The 22,081-nt window shown below is 45.0% G+C and overlaps 1 protein-coding gene across 15 annotated transcripts in view; it reads right to left on the bottom strand.

The window, feature by feature from the left end:
* The window catches only part of LOC137376257 (nesprin-1-like), a 500,292-nt gene that overhangs the window by 3,252 nt on the left and 474,959 nt on the right, over positions 1–22,081 (bottom strand). For 14 of the 15 annotated variants that reach the window (XM_068044433.1, XM_068044435.1, XM_068044437.1 and 11 more), the window contains 6 exons: positions 17,220–17,431; positions 14,607–14,807; positions 13,874–14,002; positions 9,669–9,881; positions 7,980–8,072; positions 5,305–5,363 (listed from right to left, as the gene is read on the bottom strand). In XM_068044433.1, coding sequence (XP_067900534.1) covers positions 5,305–5,363; positions 7,980–8,072; positions 9,669–9,881; positions 13,874–14,002; positions 14,607–14,807; positions 17,220–17,431 — 907 coding nt within the window. The remainder of the gene's footprint in view (positions 1–5,304; positions 5,364–7,979; positions 8,073–9,668; positions 9,882–13,873; positions 14,003–14,606; positions 14,808–17,219; positions 17,432–22,081) is intronic. The other variant, XM_068044441.1, reaches the window with a different exon arrangement.

Below are 22,081 nucleotides of genomic sequence, written 5' to 3'. Positions count from 1 at the left end.
TCCTAATTCATTAACATAACCACTAGGCTACCATAGAACCATTATCCATCCCCACCCTTACAAAAAGTTGGTCAATAATTTAGTCACCAAGACAGCGCATTAACTCTGCTCTCTTCTGACCTTTAGAAGAAGTTGGATCATCCACTACAGCCATTAGCAAATGCCTCAGGAATGGTTTGGGCATTTAGCGAAAAATGTATTTTTTTGAAACGCAGTGTTGCCCAAGACTGATAGAACTTCTGCATGTACCAGGTGCACTAATACAGGCAGAGCTTCCCCATGGCACGACTGCCACTCACTTAACAAGTTGAAACCCTTTGCAAATTCTTCATGTCCTCCTCATAGCTTTCTTTCCCACCCATCTTTGTATCATCAGCAAACTTGGATAAAATGAATCACTTCACATTTCTCTGCATTGAACTTCATCTGTCAGCCTTTCCACCAACTTGTCTATGTCCTTTTGAAGTTCTACACTATCCTCCTCACAGTTCAGAATGTTTGCAAGTTTTGTATCATCTGTAAATTTTGAAATTGTTCCCTGTACACCAAGGTCTAGGTCATGAATATATATCAGGGACAGCAAGAGTCCTAACATCAACCCTTGGGGAACTCCACTACAAATCTTCCTCCAGTCCAAAAAAAAATCCATTTACCACTACTCTGTTTCCTGTCACTCAGCCAATTTCACATCCCTGTTGCTACTGTCCCTTTTATTCCAAAAGCTATAATTTTGCTCAAGTCTGTTGTGTGGCACTGTATTAAATGCTTTTTGGAAGTTCACGTACACCACATCAACAGCATTGCCCAGATCAACCTTCTCTGTTACCTCATCAAAAAACTCCAGCAAGTTGGTAAAAAACCATTTGTCCTTCACAAATCCATGCTGCCTTTCCCTCATTAACCCGCATTTGCCCAAATGACTATTAATTTTGTCCCGAATTATCGTTTCTTGAAGCTTCCCCACCACCAAGGTTAAACTGACTGGCTTGGAGATGCTGGGCTTATCTTTATACTTTTTTTTGAACAAGGCAACATTTACAATTCTCCAGTCCTCTGGCACCACCCCCTAGTCTAAGGAAGACTGAGAAATTATGGCCAGTGCCTCCATAATTTCCACTCTCACTTCCCTCAGTATCCTTGGATGCATCTAATCTGGTGCCTTATCAACGTTAAGTACAGCTAGCCTGTCCAATATCTCCTCCTTATCAATTTTAAAACTTTCAAGTGTCTGAACTATCTCCTCTTTCACCATGACCTGCGCAGCATCTTCTTCCTTGGTCAAGATAGATACAAAGTATTCATTTAATACCTCAGCCATGCCCCCTGCCTCCATGTGTAAATCCCTTTTTTCGTCCCTAATCAGCCCCAGTCCTCCTTTCACCACACTTTTACTATTAATATGCCCATGGATTCCTTTTTTTATTAGCTGCCAGTCTCTTTTCATACTCTCTCTTTGCTTCTCTCATTTGCTTTTTCACTTCCCCTCTGAACCATCTATATTCCACCTGGTTCTTGATTGTGTTATCCACCTGACATCTGCCATAAACAGATTTTTTCCTTCTTCATCTTAATCTCCATCTCTATCTCTTTTGTCATCCAGGGAGCTCTGGATTTGTTTGCCCTACCTTTCCCCTTCGTGGGAATATACCCTGACTGTGCCTGAACACTCTCTTTACAGGCAGCCCATTGTTCCAGTTACCATTTTGCCCACCAACCTTTGATTCTAATTTATTTGGGTCAGATCCATCATTAGCCCATTGAAGTTGGCGTTCCCCCAGTTCATTCTTATTCTGGATTGTACCTGGTTTGGAAGAGCTGACGTAAATCAGCTATGTGCCGAAAGGAATTGGGAGCAATGATCTCACTTTATGGACTAGCAGTAAGGCATTAGCCATTTGTCATTTCCTATCACGTCATGGAACAGGTGAAACTGACTAGAGGGGTTGAATGGCCTACACACACACACACACACACACACACACACACACATTAGGAACAGGAGTGCACCATCCAGCCCCTTGAGCCTGTTCCACCTTTCAATTAAATCCTGGCTCATCTTTACCTCAACATTACCTTTTGTTGGGCATATTGTTATCATGTGCGTTTTGATTTTGCATTCTAAAATATGATTTAGAAGTATTTGACCCTAAAATCTCCATACAGGAAGCTTGTATTAATTGAAGCCCTACTTGTTCTCATGCAATTATCTCAGGTTCAACTTAGATCCATAGGTACAATTTCTGATAAGATGTGCACTTACACAACAAAGCGATCTGCTGTAAACACATAAGCAAATAGATCTGTTAAACCTTCCTGCATAACACTCAATTGCTGCTGTAATGAGTAATCTTTCCTTTAAAAGGGCAGTAAGCAGAACTGAGGGTGACCAGGACTGCATCAGTGCTCCAGGATTTAGTTTAGAGATGTGGCTTCTCTCCCAGTCATTCCAAAGTCCATTATAGCACTGAAAGTCATGGCACATTAAACAGCATCACAGTGTTCCTTTACTGAAGTCCCATTATATATTACCTCAGACTGTCTGAGAATGCCAATAATGGGAGTTAATGAAATGCAACAGGCACAACAGGAACAAGCAGTACTTCATTGTACACTAACAGGTTGTTTTATTAAAATTAAACATTTTAACCAAATATCGCTCCAACACAGGTAGAGAATATTTCTCTTTGTCTCTGCTATAATGCGGTTCGACCTGCATCACCTTTAAATGAATCTCAGATTTAGTTTGGGGTTTAACTGCATACTGAATGCAAAAGATGACTGAAATTGAGGCCAGCCTTAAGTGGCAACAGCCCCACACCACAAATATTACGTCCCGCTAACCTTGTCGCTAACTCCTGATCTGAGTGATTCCCAAATGGAGCAGACTGTGGTGTAGCATGTGAATTTGTTCAAACTCCATACACAAGACGACACAAGATGTATGGTGCGATACTTTGCAAGATAATGCTGGGCTGGCAACTTGTTCATTTTATTTTGAGACGGGCCGATTTCCCCTCCACAGATGTCAGAACCGTATGAAGTTTCTTTACCTTAAAGGCGCTATGCAAATGCAAACTCATGGAAAAATGTTCACAAAGTGGAGGAAACCATACTTTGTGCATAATACGGTTTTCACAAGTTCTCTGGTGTCTCGATACCGCATTTAAAAATCACAAATTCAGTGGAATCTGCCACCATTTATTAATACACAAGGAAATTTCTTAAATACAACACAACTTGATTGGTTTGTTTCTTAAAACCAACAATTTGATGGGTTAGGTGTTTTTCTTTTTAACACCGAAGTATGATTGGTCGGTGTCTGAAAATTGACATCTTGATTGGATACTTTCTTAAAACCAACAGAGTTTGGTTGGTCAGGGGACAGTAATTCCAACTGAACTAAGCATCTGAAGATCTGATGAGTAAGTTGGAAACACCACTGAAGGCAGAAGTTCCGTCTTTACCATTACTAAAAGATCACTGAGCACAGATAATCTCAGTTAATAGGAGACATTCACAATTCACACAGTCAGTTGTATCCCTGATTCCAAGCTCACGTCAGGTGACAACACAAGTCTCATTCCCTTCCAGCCTATGAATTGCCCCTGTCCCAGATTGTTTGATGTCTCCTCAGTCCACTCACTTGCAAAGGGCAGTTGCCCAGTCATTTGATTGTGCAACTAGCAGAGAATCCTCACTCTGCAAGAGTGAACCTCCTGACTGCAGTTTACACCAAACTCCAACTGTGGGCTGGCTGGTTGAAAAAGCGGTCAAATAAAAAAAAAAGGCAGCTCTCAACCACTTGGGATGAATCGATTTGAACCACAGCATTCCTCCCTACCTCTCCCCTTTCCCCTCCCTAGTTTTTGAGCATGCCATTCCTTCACTACTGAAACTCATGCTGCAGAACTTCAGAAACAATGCTGCTTTTAACACTCATTCCAGACCGTACATGATTGTGGTTGCTTCATGCATTGTGAGATCAAACATAAAGCACTCTGATCGGAGAACAAATGCTGATAGCCTATAAGGCTCGAGATCAAACATTTATAATACCCAGGCACACTGACCACAAGCTGTCAGGCCTGTGTGCCTGATTTATTCCTCTATTCAGTTAAAACTGATTTATATCAGTGCTTGTCAGAGTAACAAATTGAATATTGTACACAGACAAGAAACAATAATAACAATAAACTAGGCAGTAGCACACTGACCTTACGATATTGCCACAGCTAGAATTAGCTTTTTTTGAATGTGAGTTGCACAGCAAGCTTCAAATGCTGTTAGATTACTTTCAGCCAGCTGCTTGCGCTGCTGCTGTTAAAAAATGTATTGGATCAATGCCACTCGAAGCAATAAAGGCTGGTATAGAGGTTAGTCAATCGCAGGGCTCCCTGGCTGCACTGATGTTACACAGACAACCTCGAGGTGCTGTTAGGACTCAGGTGCATTCAAAATTTCTTCGTATTTTGTGTTAGAAGCGAGTAAGAAGGGCCGGGTGGGTGGGGTGGGGACAACATTTGCAGGAACAAACAAAAGGCTTGGACACACAGGGCGATGAGACACAATCAGAAATGAGACATGTAGGAAGCGGGATATAGCTACAGTTCTGCCATCTTGTGGCTGGATTAGTTTGCAAGCATAGTCTGCTGAGCAACAGAGAATGGATAGAGGAAAAGCCAATAAGATTTCCTGTTAACCAGCACTGAAAACATTCAAGCACCAGAAGATAGTGTCTGAAGTGTGTATAAAGCACTGCGTTACTGCAAAACCCATTAACTAGCTTCATTTAAAGTCTAGGATCAAAGAAGGTGATGGAAACTTATAAGAAGGGATATCATGTGGCAGGATGTTCAATATGAACAGCTGACTCAATGTGAACCGCTGGAATGAAGTTAAAAATGTACCTTACATTTCAAAGCAGGATTCCACATCATCCAATATTTTGGCGTGCTATAAATGCATGAAGGGGCAGTTTGAGAACACTTTGGAAACCTGTTAAATGCATACCTCTAAAGCAATCTGGGGAGAGAGTTCTGCATTTATATTTGAAATTGTTACAGTCTTTTTTACTTTGCATGCTCGATTCCGAGTGTAAACGTGTTAAGCAACAGTCAGACCCTGCTGTCGAATTAACACAAAGAGGGGTCTGAACCTGAAGGAATGTTGCACGTTTTAAAAGCAAATTCCGCACAGGTTATTCCAATCCTCCTCAGTGATTAGCATGCAGGATGCTTTCTAGAAGTTTCCATCATCCTCTCTGAGCTCTAGAGGTAAACTGTAGAAACCAGGAGAACAAGGTACCTGCTGTGTGGGCTGCTGACAGAGGCTCCAGGCTGGGAGAGGCTACATTTGCCTCTTGGCTGTTTGGAATGAACGAAGGGGTAAAGAAAGAGAATGTTCAGTCCAGGCAAATAAAGACAAAGCTACTGATGACAGAACACAAAAAAAGTGCAGCAAAAAATCAGATGAGGTAACTAATATCCATGATACATGGAAACTGGCTTTTCCTCCTGTCTTTAGTGAGCAGCTTAACCGTAGTGTCCTTATTGATGGGCTCGGCTGTGTTATTGGAAGGATTTTACAGTGGGTAAGTGTGCACACTAATGTTTATCTGGTGTTTGTTTAATTCAGCAAACTGATGTGGTTTCCTTAATCCTAAGTTTCTGGCTCCTGAATCCTTCCTGTACTGAATAGGTCAGCTCCTTACACAGAATGACCACATAGAAATCACAAGATAGAAACAGGCCATTTGGCCCATCCAGTCCATGTTGGTATTTACCCTCCACTTGAACAGTATCCTAATCCTGTATCTGCTCTGTTCTCATATCCCTTTATTCCCCATTTCCTTCAACCAACTATCTAATCTATACTTAAATGTTGACATAGTTCCTGCTTCAATCACCAACTCTGATGGAGGTTTGAGAGGTTGTGGAATGCACTGTGTAAAAGAAAAAGTTTATGCTGTGTTCTGTCCTAAAGCACTTACATTTAATATTATATTTATGCTCCGTAATTCTAGATCCTTAACTAATGGATAGAGTCGCATTTCGAAAAATTCTGTGCTACCCCTTCATAATTTTAAACAAATCACCCCTAAATGTCTCTCTTTCAGTGGCTTCCTGCAGAATCTTGCCCCATTGACAGTTGCTCAAATGTGAGTCCTGACAGTAAGCTTCAGCACTGTTTGGTCATAGGAGGCACGACGTCGGGTTCCCTGGTACTCGTTCACCATTCACGGCGCTGGGACATTGAGCAGGGGTTACAGTGATCTGGAGTAGGGACCCAGGCCACATTTCCCCATCACTAATCCACAAGTGCTAAAAAATAAAATCAGTTGTGGGCCCTGCTCAGAGCTGTGGCTCAGGTCAGTTAACTCAACACAGGCAGAGGATTGAAGGTCATGCATCTCCTGGCCAGTGTGGCATTGCTAGTAACAGTTTCCAGTTACAGTGGGAAGACAGATACCAGGATAGGGACAACAGTCCTGAGATTGGCACAGCACTGATGCTCTGAATGAGACTGCATGGCTCAGCAACAAACGATAGGAAACTGAGGGGCCTGCAACAGACAGTGAAAGTGCTAAGCCTCTTGTAGTGGAAGGTCCCTTGGAGCTGGCAATGAGGAGACACTTTCATCCCCTCACTCCGGACTTAGACACACCCGGAAATGGCAGGCGACTATCAGGGTAAAGGATGGAGTTTGTACTGTGTATTTAATCACTGACATGGGCAGGGCTGAAACGGCTCAACTCCAAAATCATCAGCAACCTCCATCTGAAGACAGCCCGATGCCATATCACATTCCAGAGTTCTCAATTCTCAACTGAACCTCTGGAAGGGATAGGCAAGGGGAGTGACAGGGCTGCCAATGAGAGCGGAGCCTGGTCCTTCCTCCACCTAACTAAGGTATGCTGGTTGCAATTTCCCCTCTAAACTTTTTCTGTTGTGCCTGAATGAGTCCTACTCATCATTTTTTTTAAAAAAACACAGCCATGCACACTGCATTATCTTAAAGGGGACAACTTGTGAGCAGCACCTTCTGGATTGTCACACACTCACGCAGCTCACAGGGAACGTTGGCTGGTTGATATCTCTCTGTCACACTCACAACCCAGCCTCTCCACCTCACTCTGCTCCTTTCAGATACTTCTTAAAACCCACTGCTTTGACCCCCCTATCCTGTGAAGTGCCTTGGGACATTGTACTACATTAAAAGACTTTTTATAAATGCAGCTCGTCAGTGCATCAATTCAGGGGTCAAACATGCTGCCCCTACCCTAACCCTACACACTAGCTGAGATCAGTGATCTAATTTGGGACGGTCCTAGTCTGTGTGACTCACTATCCCACAAGACACACTTTTCAATGAGTGGTTGTGACTAGGCCATTCTTATTTAGCTCATTGATTTGGCATTATAACAAGTTATACACTGCAGTGCAAATTATTCGCAACATAATCGTGCTTTTGGTTTCAGATTGTCTTTGCCACATTTTTAGCCAATTAAATATTGATTGCAATATTGTGGGGCGGAGAATGAGAATGCAACGCTAGGTACGAGTGTGTGTGTTTGCAATCCATGCCTCGGGAGTCTGAACAGTGATGGAAAGCCAGTATTCCTTTTGAAAAGCTACTATTAGTGAATGGAGAAAAATCAATTCAAAGGACTAGGGCTGATTAACAGACAGAAATATCGGAACAAACAATAAGCATACCGCTCAGGATTCAAAAATCGAATTAAAAAAAGAACAAACAGTAAAAAGAAACATTTAACCAAAAGTAAAATTTACGCTTTTTCTCAATTCCATACAGGGGAGTGGGTGGGCAGAGGTAAGAAGGAAGGAGCATGAAGGTGGGCAGGGGCTGTACTTCCTGCTCAGGGAGCTCTTGGTATGATATCATGTCACCAGCTGTCAGATGCAAAGGTATTTGTTACCACCCTACCATGTTCGTTATAGAGATTTGTGGAAGTGAATTACCAGTCTGGATCGAACAGGCAAGCTTCCACTAGACACGGGACTGAGGGAGCCCGATGTGTCCAAATCATCTGCCGAAGACCACGACACCAGGTCCTGAAAGGAAGAGGAGATCCTTTAAACCAGCTTGCCAAGGGACGCATTGACAACACAACAAGAACTTAATGTTATTTGAAGAAAAACAAATGCATGTATTAGGAATTATGTGCCAGTGTTTTATATTTGTATACTTGCCAGACAGAAGTGAATGGAGATGTGGAAATCACAAGCAAGAACAGATGTAGAAAACGCCAAGGTCTTACCATTTTATATTTAATGCTAAACCTTGCAGCTATTAAACTTAAATGTAATCGGTGTTCAATGTAATATGTAATTAATTAACATTTAGTACACATAACAAGGTCATTATGATTTTCTAAAGTTGCTTAATTGTATTCTATACTCTTGTGCTCATTGTTTAACACAATTCCCATTGTAAGGGATCACAAGAAGCTGTAGCTCTCTACTGGAGCACATCCTATGTGTAACTTGCTTAGTATTTCTGACATGAATGGAATGGTTTTGAGCCCAAATTCATTCCCTTCATGTCTATTGGCAAGGAGACCAACTTGGATTGGATTTGACAAAGCTCCATCTCAAAATCATATGAAGTCTTATCAAGTGTATAGTTTCCAAACCGATATCCCCAGATCCCAAGGAGTCCCTATCCTGTGTGTGTGTATCTCTCTGTGGACAGGAACCCAGGAGAAATGGCGTAAGCAGCTGTTTTCATCACCTGCCCAGGGTTTCCACTGATCTCAGAGGGAGATACCACCCTTGTGGTGTAAATCAGGTGTGATGGCACAAAGTGACTCAGAGGTGCAATGGAGTGAGGTAGAGTCTCGACTCAGATATAAGGTGCACTTACACTGGAGCTGCAGAGTCAGACCCTGATTAACACAACACACACAGAGTTATAGTGCAAATGAACAATAACTAAAACTTGAGTATTGCTGAAAACAGAGACATTTTGTCCAAGCTTTCCATCTTGCACTCATCAGGACAATTGGCAAGAATACCAATGTAAGGGAAAGCAACAAATTTATACTATATCGAGAAGAGAGTGCTCTCATAGTATAAATTTGTTGCTTTCCCTTACATTTGTATTCTTGCGAATTGTCCTGATGAGTGCATGATGAATAGCTTCGACAAAATGTCTGTTTTCAGCAATATTCAAGTTCTGTACTACCAAACGACTATTTGAATAACTGAAATATGCACAATGAGTGTCAATGGACCCTAACGCAACACAACACACTATTACAGTTTGAATCGACCCTGATTAACACAACACAAACAATTATAGTGTCAGTGGACCCTGACTAACACAACATGCACAGTTACAGTATGAATAGACACTAACGCAATACAGAATTATAGTGTGAGTGGATCCAACCAAGGCTACATCTCCCCTTAAAACAGGTGGATCGTCCTAAAGAGAGGTCAGAATATTTCTGCTTTTGTTTACAAACAAAAGATCAGAAGAAACACATCAGTGTGTAACATCTAGCACAACTAGGAACACAAAGCACTTTGCCATCTCAACCCAGGAGAAAGTTAGCCAGACATTCTTATGAAGATGGTGTTGCCTTCACTTGTGTTGAATTAGGCAGCACAGATTTTACATATTGCGCATTTATGTTAATGACGTACCACTTGACTGCCACAGACATCCAAGAGTCTCTCCAACTCCTTCAGGTCTTGGGTGACCTCTTTCAGAAGAAGCTTGAGGCGGTTGCCAATGACATGAACCTTCTCCTTTGCTTCGAGACAATCCCTGCCCTCTGCATTTACCAGTAGTTGGCTGGACATGTCCTGCAGTGATGCTACTTTCAGCTGGGACTCCAGCAGCTCACGTCTGATTTGCTAGATCAATGCACAAAATAACAGAACTCACATTGGGATTACAGTGCCATTGTTATGGGATGCACGACATAATCTACCTTATCATCAATTATTTTACCATCAAATGCTTGGAATCAAACAATGAGCCTTATACATATTAACTACTGCGAATCCAATTGCTTTGGTCAGTGGTAGCACTCTAACCTCAGAGTCAGAAGGTCAGGGGTTCAGAGACATGAACACATAACCCAGGCTGATACTCCAAGTGCAGTACTGAGAGAGAGCTGCAATGCCAGAGATGCCATCTTTCTGATGAGATGGTAAACCGAGGCCCTCTTAGGTGAATGCAAAAATCCCACTGTACTATTTCAAAGAAGAACAGGGGAGTTCTCCCCGGTGTCTTGGCCAACATTTATCCCTCAGCAAACATTACGAAACTAGATTATTTAGTTGTGTATTTCCTTGCTGTTTGAGGGAGCTTGCGGTGCTCAAATTAGCTGCCGTATTTCCCTCCATTCCAACATGGACTACACTTCAAAAGTACTTCATCGGCTGTGAAGTGCTTCATGACGTCCTGAGATAAATGAACATCACCACTGTAAGCACTGGAAAAGACAAACTTTAACTGAGGACTTGCGACTGAAGATTTTGCACCTGGGATTTATCCGACATGAACAGCTTAATGCATTGATCGGAAGTGCACTGACCTCAGTCGGCCATTTCTGAGATGCAGCAAATGACTGTGAAAGAAGCGTTGGTGAGCTCCCAGATCAGGACTACCAGTTAAAAATTACTTGAATTTTTAAAATGTTTGCGAAGACCTGCATATCGCAGACGGTCATATTATAATATAGAGCAGGTCACAACAGTTATGAATAGAACATATTAACTTCAGGACATCCCAAAGTGCTTTACAGCCAAAGTGATATTTTTGAAGTCTAGTCACTGCTGTGATATACGCCATTGTGGCAGCCAAATTGAGCACAGCAAGGTCCCACAAACAGGAAGAGCGATCAAACATCATCTGTTTTATTAGTGTTGGTTAAGAGATAAATGTTGGTTTGACATCAGGAAGAACTCGCCTGTTCTTTGAAACGGTGCCATGGAATCTTGTATCCACCCTTAGTGGCCAGATGGGGCCTCGGTTTAATGTCGTATCTGAAAGTGCTGCATTCCTTCAGTGCTGCACTGCAGTGCCAGCTTTGATTTTTGTGCTCAGTTCTAACCTTAAATGACTAAATAATATACCGAATGACTTGGAGTGGCATCTGGTTTTCACTGTAATTAAGTTACTAACTAGCACCAATTGTTAAATAGTAACACACCCAAATTACTTCACAAAGTTCAAATTAAAATGGTAGGAGGTCAGAGTGATAAAGATGATGGATTGCACTGATGTGGATGCAGCATTTAGTGTTGGCAGGAAGTAGCCGGGAGACATTGAAAAGCAGCCACTTTGTTGATTGTGGGAGCGAAATTGACTCACCCATAACAGAAAAAACAATCCTGATTTATTGTATCAACATCCGTTTGAATCAGAATGAAGTGAATGTTAAGCCACCACACAGGCACTGCACTTCCCTCCCACCCACTCCTCCCCGTCACGCTTTCACTCCCCCAATCCACTGCCCCCTCACCGCCACCCATCCATCATTGCCATCCTAACCTTCACCCCCCCCTCCCTTCCCTACACACCCTCCCTCCTACCCTTCACCCCTCCATCCCCTACACCAACCCTCATTCCTTCCTATCCTCCAGCCCTTCCTCATTCATTGCCTCCAATCCTCCCATCACCCTCCCCTCCCTCGGAATTGGAAAAATACAACAAAAGGGAGAGGAAGTAAGAGAGACAAAGGGAGGCAGACAAGGATAGAGAAAGATAAACAGATGAAGAGATGAAGATACAGCGCGAGCAACATACAAAGAGGTTGAAACTGCAAGTCAGTAAGAAATGGCATGGAATATCCCAGACAGAAAGACAGAGCGGGTGTGAGCGTGAGAATTCTCTCTGACCGACAATCTCTTTATTCGGTTTCACACAAGGTGAGGCACAGTGCCATCTAGTGCACATCTGACAAAACTCCCAGAGTAAATTTCTAATTTAAGAACACGCTCTGCCATAATGTCTCAGCGACTTTGCACAGACTTTTGCTCCAGGTTAGATCCTATGCCTATGTTGGGTTAGCTGGTCTCGGTTGGAATGCTGCACATGGTCGCAGTGCCCCAGGGTTAGAGAGTGGGGAGGTGCAGGGAGAGATCCTCTGCTGAAATTGGGGTAGTGTAAACATCCAGTGAGGACACAATTGTGATTGTCTGCGTTGCATGGTAAGGGATTTTTTAAAAGATTACATTATTAATAATGGATACAGTTGAATGTTGGGTGTGCATGGGATATTTAGCACTATTCATTTTGTGTTTCAACTTTGCCACTGAACCTCAGCCCCTGCAGGAAAGTGGCTATATTTTAGGAAGCAGCACTATCCTCTCTACCTCATAAGCATTATCTTCTGTTCCTCCCACCCTTAACATCACCCCGCTCCCCACTCCCCTTAGCCATCTCCTCCCTAGTGATACCAGACCAGTGTTATCCAACAGGATTTCAATGCTCGCCAAACTTGTGGTGATCAGATCACCATAATCGCCACATAACACAAAATATATGCACTATTAATAAAACAAATGCGCAATCTTTTGAAAATAGTTTTGAGGTTTTATCGAGAACGATGCATCCACAGCCAGACCACGAGAACAGCTTCAAAAGGGTTTTGCTATCCAACTGTTCCGCAAAGCGAGCCTGGGTGGTGACAATCTGTTAACTGAAGTGCTCTGTTTCCGACAGTTTGCTCCACTTTATTTTTTTTTTTTAAATTTCTTCAAAAGTAAACTGTCTCTATTTTATCCGAATTCATATGTTAGGAGACTCAAGGAGGGAAATTAATCGACAAATCCCTACAATAAATTTAAAGTAAAATACTGCGGATGCTGGAAATCTGAACGAAAAACAAAAGGTGCTGGAAATACTCAGCAGGTCTGGCAGCATCTGTGGAGAGAGAAACAGAGTTAATGTTTCAGGTCTGATGAAAGGCCACAGACCTGAAATGACAAATCCCAACATATTGGCTTCTGCGCTCTGACTCTTGCCTTCACAGAATCATTACAGCGCAGAAGGAGGCCATTGGGCCAATCATGTCCACCCTGCTTACATTCTGTTGCCTGCCATTTCTGAACACAGCCTCCAAACATTGAATAGACTTTTGGCTCACAGCCAACCTCCTGTAATCTCTCCTTTTACGCCAATGGCACCCTCTTCCTTTCAATCCGTCATTTTAACAGATTTATTAAGATGAAGGCTGAACACATTTGGATGTTGCTGCACCTCCCCAGCTTGCCAAAATTGCACATTTCGAAGCTGTGCAGCACTGTCCAACGCTCACACACCTCAACTGTTTTGCGAAAACTGCCAACTACCAGCTAAACAAAATCAAGTTCTTCAGTTAGCATCCCCCGTCTCACTAGATTCCCCAAGGAAATCTGGAGAGCAATCGGACCGCTGTCCTTCCGAAGGCCAACCCTGTTTTCACAGCAGAGCAGTCCCACAGATCTAAATGTATTAGCGGCACCTAGAGAAGGTAACAAACGGAGGACTATTTTTCTTGTTACATTGAGCAAGTAGCCCTTCAGCTTCCGGGTCACTAGAAACCCGACATGTGACCTTGTTCAGACAAACACAGTCGTGGTCTGATAAGTGACTCCTGTCTAACAGCAACGTGATTGAGTCTTCCTTGCTAAATTAGGGATGGACAACAACATAGCAGTCTAGTGAGTGACACCCATACTCATACCCACTGCTGCAACTTCAACACAACTCAGTATTGTGTGGCTCCAAAAATGAACACCACGTGGTGAGTGAACAACACTGTACTAGATACAACTGAGTTAAATCGACTCACCAAGAACAATGATAATGTGACAGAAATAAAGAGCAAAAAACTGGATTCCAATGTAGCTCTCACCATCAATGTCTTGTGATGATCCTGCAGGGTGTCCGGATCCAGATTGGGGTCGATGGGGAGAATTTCATTCCTCCTTCTATCTATATTCTCCAGCCAGAGCAGTAGGCCGTGGCTCATCTCATGGAAATCCTACAGACATTGGAAAGGAAAGCCAACATCAGATGCGTTAAAGAAGACCCACTAATTCCAACCTCCAGAAAGCTTACTTAGAAACAACGTCAGCTACCTGCTATCTAAGAGTCTGTCTCGGCTCCTCAACCAGCAATCACTCATACAAATGATCTGGTCATCTATTCCATTGCTGTTCGTGCGAGCTTGCTGTGCACAAACTGGCTGCTGTATTTCCCTACATTACAACAGTGACTACACTTTAAATGTATTTTGTTGACTGTAAAGTGTTTTGGGATGTCCTGAGATCATGAAAAATGCATTTCTTTTCTTTATTACTCAAGTACAAGGTGCAAGGGATTAATGAGCTGCAGCTGCTCAGAGCTCTCACAGCTCTTGTCCGACAGTTAGGACTGTCACTTTGAAGCATGTTTGAAGAACCTGTATAGTGAGTGTTAACAATCTAACCTTCTGCTCCTCTTTGGGATCTGTGGGGGTAAACAAACTTGTTTGATACTCTGATGATCACACACCTTATTTTGGGCCAAGACTCTTGGCTAGAAGTCGTCCGATTATGCACAACTTTGCGAAAGAGCTCAGTGGGAGGCCCAGCAGTAATACTCACATGGCACTGCATAAGCGCACCCTGAAGAGTGCTACGCCAATCCTCCAGCAGGCTGCCAACTCGGTCCCACCGCTTGTTCATCTGACTCAAGTGTTCCCGGAGCTCCTGTGCGTCACTAGTGTCTGAATGGGTGAACTCGGCACTGCACAGGTTTATGGACAAGATGATGGCTTTGCGGTTGTCAACTGCCTTTTGCAATTCCTGAAACAAACACAAGGAAAACAACCTGAAAATGGCCATGTTCCTCTCCAGAGCAGGTGGCTGAGCCGCCACCTTCATCACTTGACTGAATGATTGGAGGATGTAAGCGTCCGATAGTCCAATCCACTTCCATTAGCTCAAGATGTTATCAAGGCTGGGAATGGCTAGGAGAGTGGATAAAATATATATCTATTACATCCTAATTTTACACCTACTCACACTTTGGGCCAGATTTTGTGCTCATCCCGACGGTGGGTTTCGTGGCGGGGTGGGGGGGGGGGGGCCCGGAGAATTGGGACAGAATTGCCCGCCACAAAATCCGATGTCAGGAATCCCAATTGCGATTCTCCCGGGGATCCCAACTCCTTAAACGTTGACCCCAAAAGACCCGAGCATCGCTCCAGGGATCAGAAAAATTGCAGAGGCAGGGCTCCCCCTAACTTTTCGGCCTGTGTCAGGAACCCTGCCTCATGCGTAAAGTCCAGCCCTTTGTGTCAACTTTCACCATTAAAATTTCCTATGTTAACATTTATAAAGAAATCTGCCTATGCAAACTTGTCACATTGGAATTATACCCTCCCACCAGAAGTGGTGCTGAATGTTACAGTTTTGAGTTCCCCAGCTAAAGTTCTCTGCTTCCCAAATTTAAGACTTGCTTTGTCCAAGCTTTTGATCACCCCTCCAAAATATCTCTTTCTTTGGTTCAGCATCCATTTTTTTGATAACACCTCTGTGAAGTACCTTGGGCTGTTTTTCTACATTACAGTTGCTATATAAATGAAATTTATTATTGCTGAATTCAACTTAATACAAACAGCCAATGTAAATGTGTTAATCTGCTGTCACACCTCCCTGCCACTCGGGGAGCACTTATTTTGCCTCTCCCAGCAACTCCAATCAATCCAAATTGCTGCAAATAAAACTAAGCTCAAGATAAAGTGCCGAGAAATCCTTACAATGAGTTATGATTAAAACAATCAACTGACTTACCGAGTGCTGAATGTATTTTGTTGTGATCAGTTAACAAATGGTTTGTACACAAACTTGATCCAATTAATAACTTGTCATACAAGATACGGCACTTCAAACAAATCTGAGATTAATATTCAGTGTCTGTTTACTGAAGTACATATTATTTACCTTTTGGACTGTTGGATATTATTTATCATTTTCTGTATACACCTTTTAGCAAAATGCACTTGAGTCAACCAATGCTGCTCTGTGGCTGTATCTATTTAAAGGTAAAAGTGTAATGACACTTTGAATCTGGCCTAAATCCATAGGAACTCCAGATGCCTGTGCAGTGTCAAGCCCTATGTACATCAGCAATGAGATGCTGTGACAGAGGTGATTGACCACATTGGTATCACACAGAGCTGGACGACAGCAGAAGCATTCCACTTCATACCATACAAATGAGTTTACCTGTGATGTTAATGGTCCCATTTGTTATATTGAATACTATTTATTTTTAAAATTAAGTCAACAAAACACGGTCTTCTGCTAACAGGCTTACTGCCTGGATGTCACATTAAGTTACTCGACTAAATCCAGGTCACAAGCAAGCTACCAAGATAAATTCACCAACACAGCAGGAGGTGCTTGTGTTGGAGACAGGACCACAGTGCAGATTAGTGTCAATTCTCCATCCCGTATGGTACAAGACCAGTGCATCTACACTAAGGACCAGACTCCTGTTAAGACATTATTAGATTCAGGTACATATTCCTCCCTGCAGAAAACATACTGAATTACATGGTACGTTCCTAAACAAGTCAACAACATCACTTCCTAAACTCAGCTTTCACAACTCGAGGGGGATTCACACTGCTCATGGAGTGCCGATTTCCACACCTGAAACCCTGATACATGGGGAGTGTGCCTATTTATGTACATAGGCCACCAATGGTGGGACAAAGGGAGTAGTAGATGCTAAAGAGGCCAGAATTGGAGGAACGCAGAGATCTCAGAGGTTTTCAGGGCTGGAGGAGGTTATCGAGCTAGGGAGTGGTGAGGCCTCAGAGGGATTTGAACAGAAAAAAAAAGGGAAGATTTTTAAATCAAGGCAGGATCGAAACGCAGCCAGTATAGGTCAGTGAGCACATGGGTGATAGGTGAATGGGACTTGGTGGGAGTTAGGCCATGGGCAGCAGAGCTCTGGATTAACTGAAGTTTGCGCAGGGTGCAAAGTGGGAGGCTGGCCAAGAAAGCATTGGAATGTTTGAGTCTGGAGGCAACGAAAGGCATGGAGGAAGATTTTAACAGCAGATGAACAGAGGCAGGGGTGGAAAGTGATATTACTGAGGTAGGAGTTGGTGGTTTTGGTGATGACGAGGATATAGTCTAATTTACTATCAGAGCGATGGGTCTTCATCAGTTCACTGCTGGATACAGGAGAAAGTTGGGACATACTTTGAGCTTTTTAATCCGCAGTTCTATGCTCTGGATGTCTGTGCTGACGTCCAGTCTGCTGAGATGCTCCAGCTCCTCCTCTGTCTCACTCATCCACACCCAGATGCTGTCCAGGTCAGAGTTGAACTGTTGCCACTGCTGAAGATTCTGCTTCATTCTCAGCTCCTTGTTGAGAGCCTGGGCTTGGATCAGTTCCCAGCGCTCGATCACACCTGCAGAGGGAACAAGACAGCCCCCCAACAAGTCAGCTCATGTCTGCCAACTGTGCAATTCTGATCAATCACCGATTCATCTGTAGAATCAGTCCAAATCATTAACGTGGAATATGCTCCTTACAGCTGAATCTTGAACTCCTCCCTGTGTTACTTAATAATATTAGCAAAGCCTTCTGCCTCACATAGGATCAAGTGTCCTACACATTTCATTATCACAGAAGAATTTGGATCAACACCAGGCAGGTGATTTGGCAGCAGTTTATTTCAGTTCCTTCCCGGTAACTTATTTTTGTTATTGAACATACACAGAGCAATAATACAAGGCTGAGTGTTGAAACATAATCGGGGTGGATTATAATTCTGAGTGGCTTATGGGCTGGCAGGGACAGAATGAGTGTGAAACTCATCTGCTATCAGAAATTTCAGGCCCGTGGTATTTTAACACCAGGGTCTTGACTACACACCACCTGTCAGTGCCCACTCCACATGGGGAGGAAGGTCAGTTGGTTCAGAGCCTTCTGGCTGAGCCATAACCAGATGGAGTGAATCACCTGCCCAGTGTAGAACATGTCCGAGCTATATTCCAATAAACCCAATGCGATATCAAGCGAATGTGTTCTACACTGGGAAACGTCTACATTCATGACCTCAAAGACCTGCATTACTGCTCCCTCCCCATCAGAAAACGCATTCCCTAGTTCAAACTCTGGGCCGCTCAAATCCTAGCAGTGCTGAAGGTCCACCCTCGCCGACGGCTGTTGCACGCAGAAGTGCTTTCATTACGCAGGAACATAGGAGCACAGGAAATAGGAGCAGTAGGCCATTCGGCCCCTTGAGCCTGCTCCGCCATTCAACGAGATCATGGCTGATCCTCTAACTCAACGCCATTTTCCAGCACTGAGCCTCCACAGCCCGCTGGGGTAGAGAATTCCAAAGATTCACCACCCTCTGAATGAAGAAATTGCTCCTCATCTCAGTCCCATATGGCCTACCTCATTTTGAGACTGTGTTCCCTGGTTCTAGACTCAGCCATGGGAAAAAATCCTTCCCTGCATCTACCTTTTCGAACTCTAAGAATTTTGTATGCTTCAATGAGATCACCTCTCATTCTTCTAAACTCGAGAGAATATAAGCCCAGTCTCCTCATAGGAGACACCAGCTATCCCAGGAATCAGTCTGGTGAACCTTTGTTGCACTCCCTCTATAGCAAGTTAATCTTTTCTTAGGTAAGGAGACCAAAACTGTATACAATACTTCAGGTGAGGAATCGCCAAGGCTCTATACAATTGCAGCAAGACTTCTTTACTCATGCACTCAAAACCCCTTGCAATGAAGGCCAACCCTTCATTTGCCTCCCTAATTGCTTGCTGTAACTGCACGCTAGCTTTTAGTGACTTATTAACAAGGACACCCACGTCCCGTTGGGCATCAACACTTCGCAATCTCTCTGCATTTCTGTTTTTCCTACCAAAGTGGATAACCTCACATTTTTCCACATAATATTCCATCTGCCATGGTCTTGCCCGCTCACGTAGCCTGTCTAAATCCCCATGAAACCTCTTTGCATCCTCCTCACAACTCACATTCCCACCTAATTTTGTGTCATCATGTGGGTGTTACCAGGCATCAACATTTCTGTTCTCACTCACTCACTGGATGGAATATACAAGATTCAGTCCTACATTGAGCTCGTTCATTTTTGCTAGCCAGTGTGCATCTACAAAGAATTTTCAAAAGGATGAGGCAGATGAAAATGGCATTTTGAGAGCAAGGCCATTCTGACAAAAGATCATTGGCCTGAAGTTTTAACTCTGTTTCTCCCATCATGCTCACAAGAAGTACGACAATAAAAAAATACAAACTCAAACTGAAGAGTTATAAAAATTGACTTTTTTTTTTATAGACTCGGACAATGCTGCAAAAGACGGCCACAAGTGTAATCAAAAATTGCCACACAATATCTGTTTAGAACAGACAATGCCTAACTAGGTTGAAAGGCGTCAATTACACTCATCCTGAAACATTCCTGAATTGAATGGGTTCTACTGAAACAAAGAAAGCATGAAGTGGAAACATCATAACCGGATTATTCTCATGCTGGGCCATTGTGTGATCACCATGGGGTAAGAGACCAAAGCCTCTCTTACCAGAATATGATGGGACAAGCATTTTATCTTTAAAAAGCAGAGAGAGTAGGGGGGAAGACAAGACAGACGGAAAGACAGACGGAAAGAAAGGGGGAAGAGAGGGAGGGAGGAAGAGAGGGAGGGAGGAAGAGAGGGAGGGAGGAAGAGAGGGAGGGAGGAAGAGAGGGAGGGAGGAAGAGAGGGAGGGAGGAAGAGAGGGAGGGAGGAAGAGAGGGAGGGAGGAAGAGAGGGAGGGAGGAAGAGAGGGAGGGAGGAAGAGAGGGAGGGAGGAAGAGAGGGAGGGAGGAAGAGAGGGAGGGAGGAAGAGAGGAAGAGAGGGAGAAAGAGAGGGAGGGAGAAAGAGAGGGAGGGAGGGAGGAAGGGAGGGAGGGAGGGAGGAAGAGAGGGAGGGAGAAATAGAGGGAAGAGAGGGAGGGAGAAATAGAGGGAAGAGAGGGAGGGAGAAATAGAGGGAAGAGAGGGAGGGAGAAATAGAGGGAAGAGAGGGAGGGAGAAATAGAGGGGAGAGAGGGAGGGAGAAATAGAGGGGAGAGGACGGGAGAAATAGAGGGAAGAGAGGACGGGAGAAATAGAGGGAAGAGAGGACGGGAGAAATAGAGGGAAGAGAGGACGGGAGAAATAGAGGGAAGAGAGGACGGGAGAAATAGAGGGAAGAGAGGACGGGAGAAATAGAGGGAAGAGAGGACGGGAGGGAGGGAAGAGAGGACGGGAGGGAGGGAAGAGAGGACGGGAGGGAGGGAAGAGAGGACGGGAGGGAGGGAAGAGAGGACGGGAGGGAGGGAAGAGAGGACGGAAGGGAGGGAAGAGAGGAGGGAAGAGAGGACGGAAGGGAGGAGGGAAGAGAGGACGGAAGGGAGGGAAGAGAGGACGGGAGGGAGGGAAGAGAGGACGGGAGGGAGGGAAGAGAGGACGGGAGGGAGGGAAGAGAGGACGGGAGGGAGGGAAGAGAGGACGGGAGAGAGGGAAGAGAGGACGGGAGGGAGGGAAGAGAGGACGGGAGGGAGGGAGGGAGGAAGGGAGGGAGGAAGGGAGGGAGGAAGGGAGGGAGGAAGGGAGGGAGGAAGAGAGGGAGGAAGAGAGGGAGGAAGAGAGGGAGGAAGAGAGGGAGGAAGAGAGGGAGGGAGGGAGGGAGGGAGGGAGGGAGAGAGGAAGAGAGGAAGAGAGGGAGAGAGGAAGAGAGGAAGAGAGGGAGAGAGGAAGAGAGGGAGAGAGGAAGAGAGGAAGAGAGGAAGAGAGGGAGAAAGAGAGGAAGAGAGGGAGAAAGAGAGGAAGAGAGGGAGAAAGAGAGGAAGAGAGGGAGAAAGAGAGGAAGAGAGGGAGAAAGAGAGGAAGAGAGGGAGAAAGAGAGGAAGAGAGGAAGAGAGGGAGGGAGAAAGAGGGAGGGAGAAAGAGAGGGAGGGAGAAAGAGAGGGAGGGAGAAAGAAAGAGAGGGAGGGAGAAAGAGAGGGAGGGAGAAAGAGAGGGAGGGAGAAAGAGAGGGAGGGAGGGAGAAAGAGAGGGAGGGAGAAAGAGAGGGAGGGAGAAAGAGAGGGAGGGAGGGAGGGAAGAGAGGACGGGAGGGAGGGACGAGAGGACGGGAGGGAGGGACGAGAGGACGGGAGGGAGGGACGAGAGGACGGGAGGGAGGGACGAGAGGACGGGAGGGAGGGACGAGAGGACGGGAGGGAGGGACGAGAGGACGGGAGGGAGGGACGAGAGGACGGGAGGGAGGGACGAGAGGACGGGAGGGAGGGACGAGAGGACGGGAGGGAGGGACGAGAGGACGGGAGGGAGGGACGAGAGGACGGGAGGGAGGGACGAGAGGACGGGAGGGAGGGACGAGAGGACGGGAGGGAGGGACGAGAGGACGGGAGGACGGGAGGGAGGGACGAGAGGAAGGGACGAGAGGACGGGAGGGAGGGAGGGAAGAGAGGGAGGGACGAGAGGACGGGAGGGAGGGACGAGAGGAAGAGAGGGAGGGAGGGAGAGAGAGAGGAAGAGAGGGAGGGAGGGAGAGAGGAAGAGAGGGAGAAAGAGAGGGAGAAAGAGAGGGAGAAAGAGAGGGAGGGAGGAAGAGAGGGAGAAAGAGAGGGAGAGAGGAAGAGAGGGAGAAAGAGAGGGAGAAAGAGAGGGAGGGAGAAAGAGAGGGAGGGAGAAAGAGAGGGAGGGAGGAAGAGAGGGAGGAAGAGAGGGAGGAAGAGAGGGAGGAAGAGAGGGAGGGAGGAAGAGAGGGAGGAAGAGAGGGAGGGAGGAAGAGAGGGAGGGAGGAAGAGAGGGAGGGAGGAAGAGAGGGAGGGAGGAAGAGAGGGAGGGAGGAAGAGAGGGAGGGAGGAAGAGAGGGAGGAAGAGAGGGAGAAAGAGAGGGAGAGAGGAAGAGAGGGAGAAAGAGAGGGAGAAAGAGAGGGAGAAAGAGAGGGAGAAAGAGAGGGAGGGAGGAAGAGAGGGAGAAAGAGAGGGAGAGAGGAAGAGAGGGAGAGAGAAAGAGAGGGAGAGAGAAAGAGAGGGAGAGAGAAAGAGAGGG

This window comes from Heterodontus francisci, chromosome 13 (assembly GCF_036365525.1).
Source record: "Heterodontus francisci isolate sHetFra1 chromosome 13, sHetFra1.hap1, whole genome shotgun sequence".
NCBI classification, from domain to species: domain Eukaryota; kingdom Metazoa; phylum Chordata; class Chondrichthyes; order Heterodontiformes; family Heterodontidae; genus Heterodontus; species Heterodontus francisci.
This window is presented reverse-complemented; position numbering and strand designations above follow the sequence as displayed.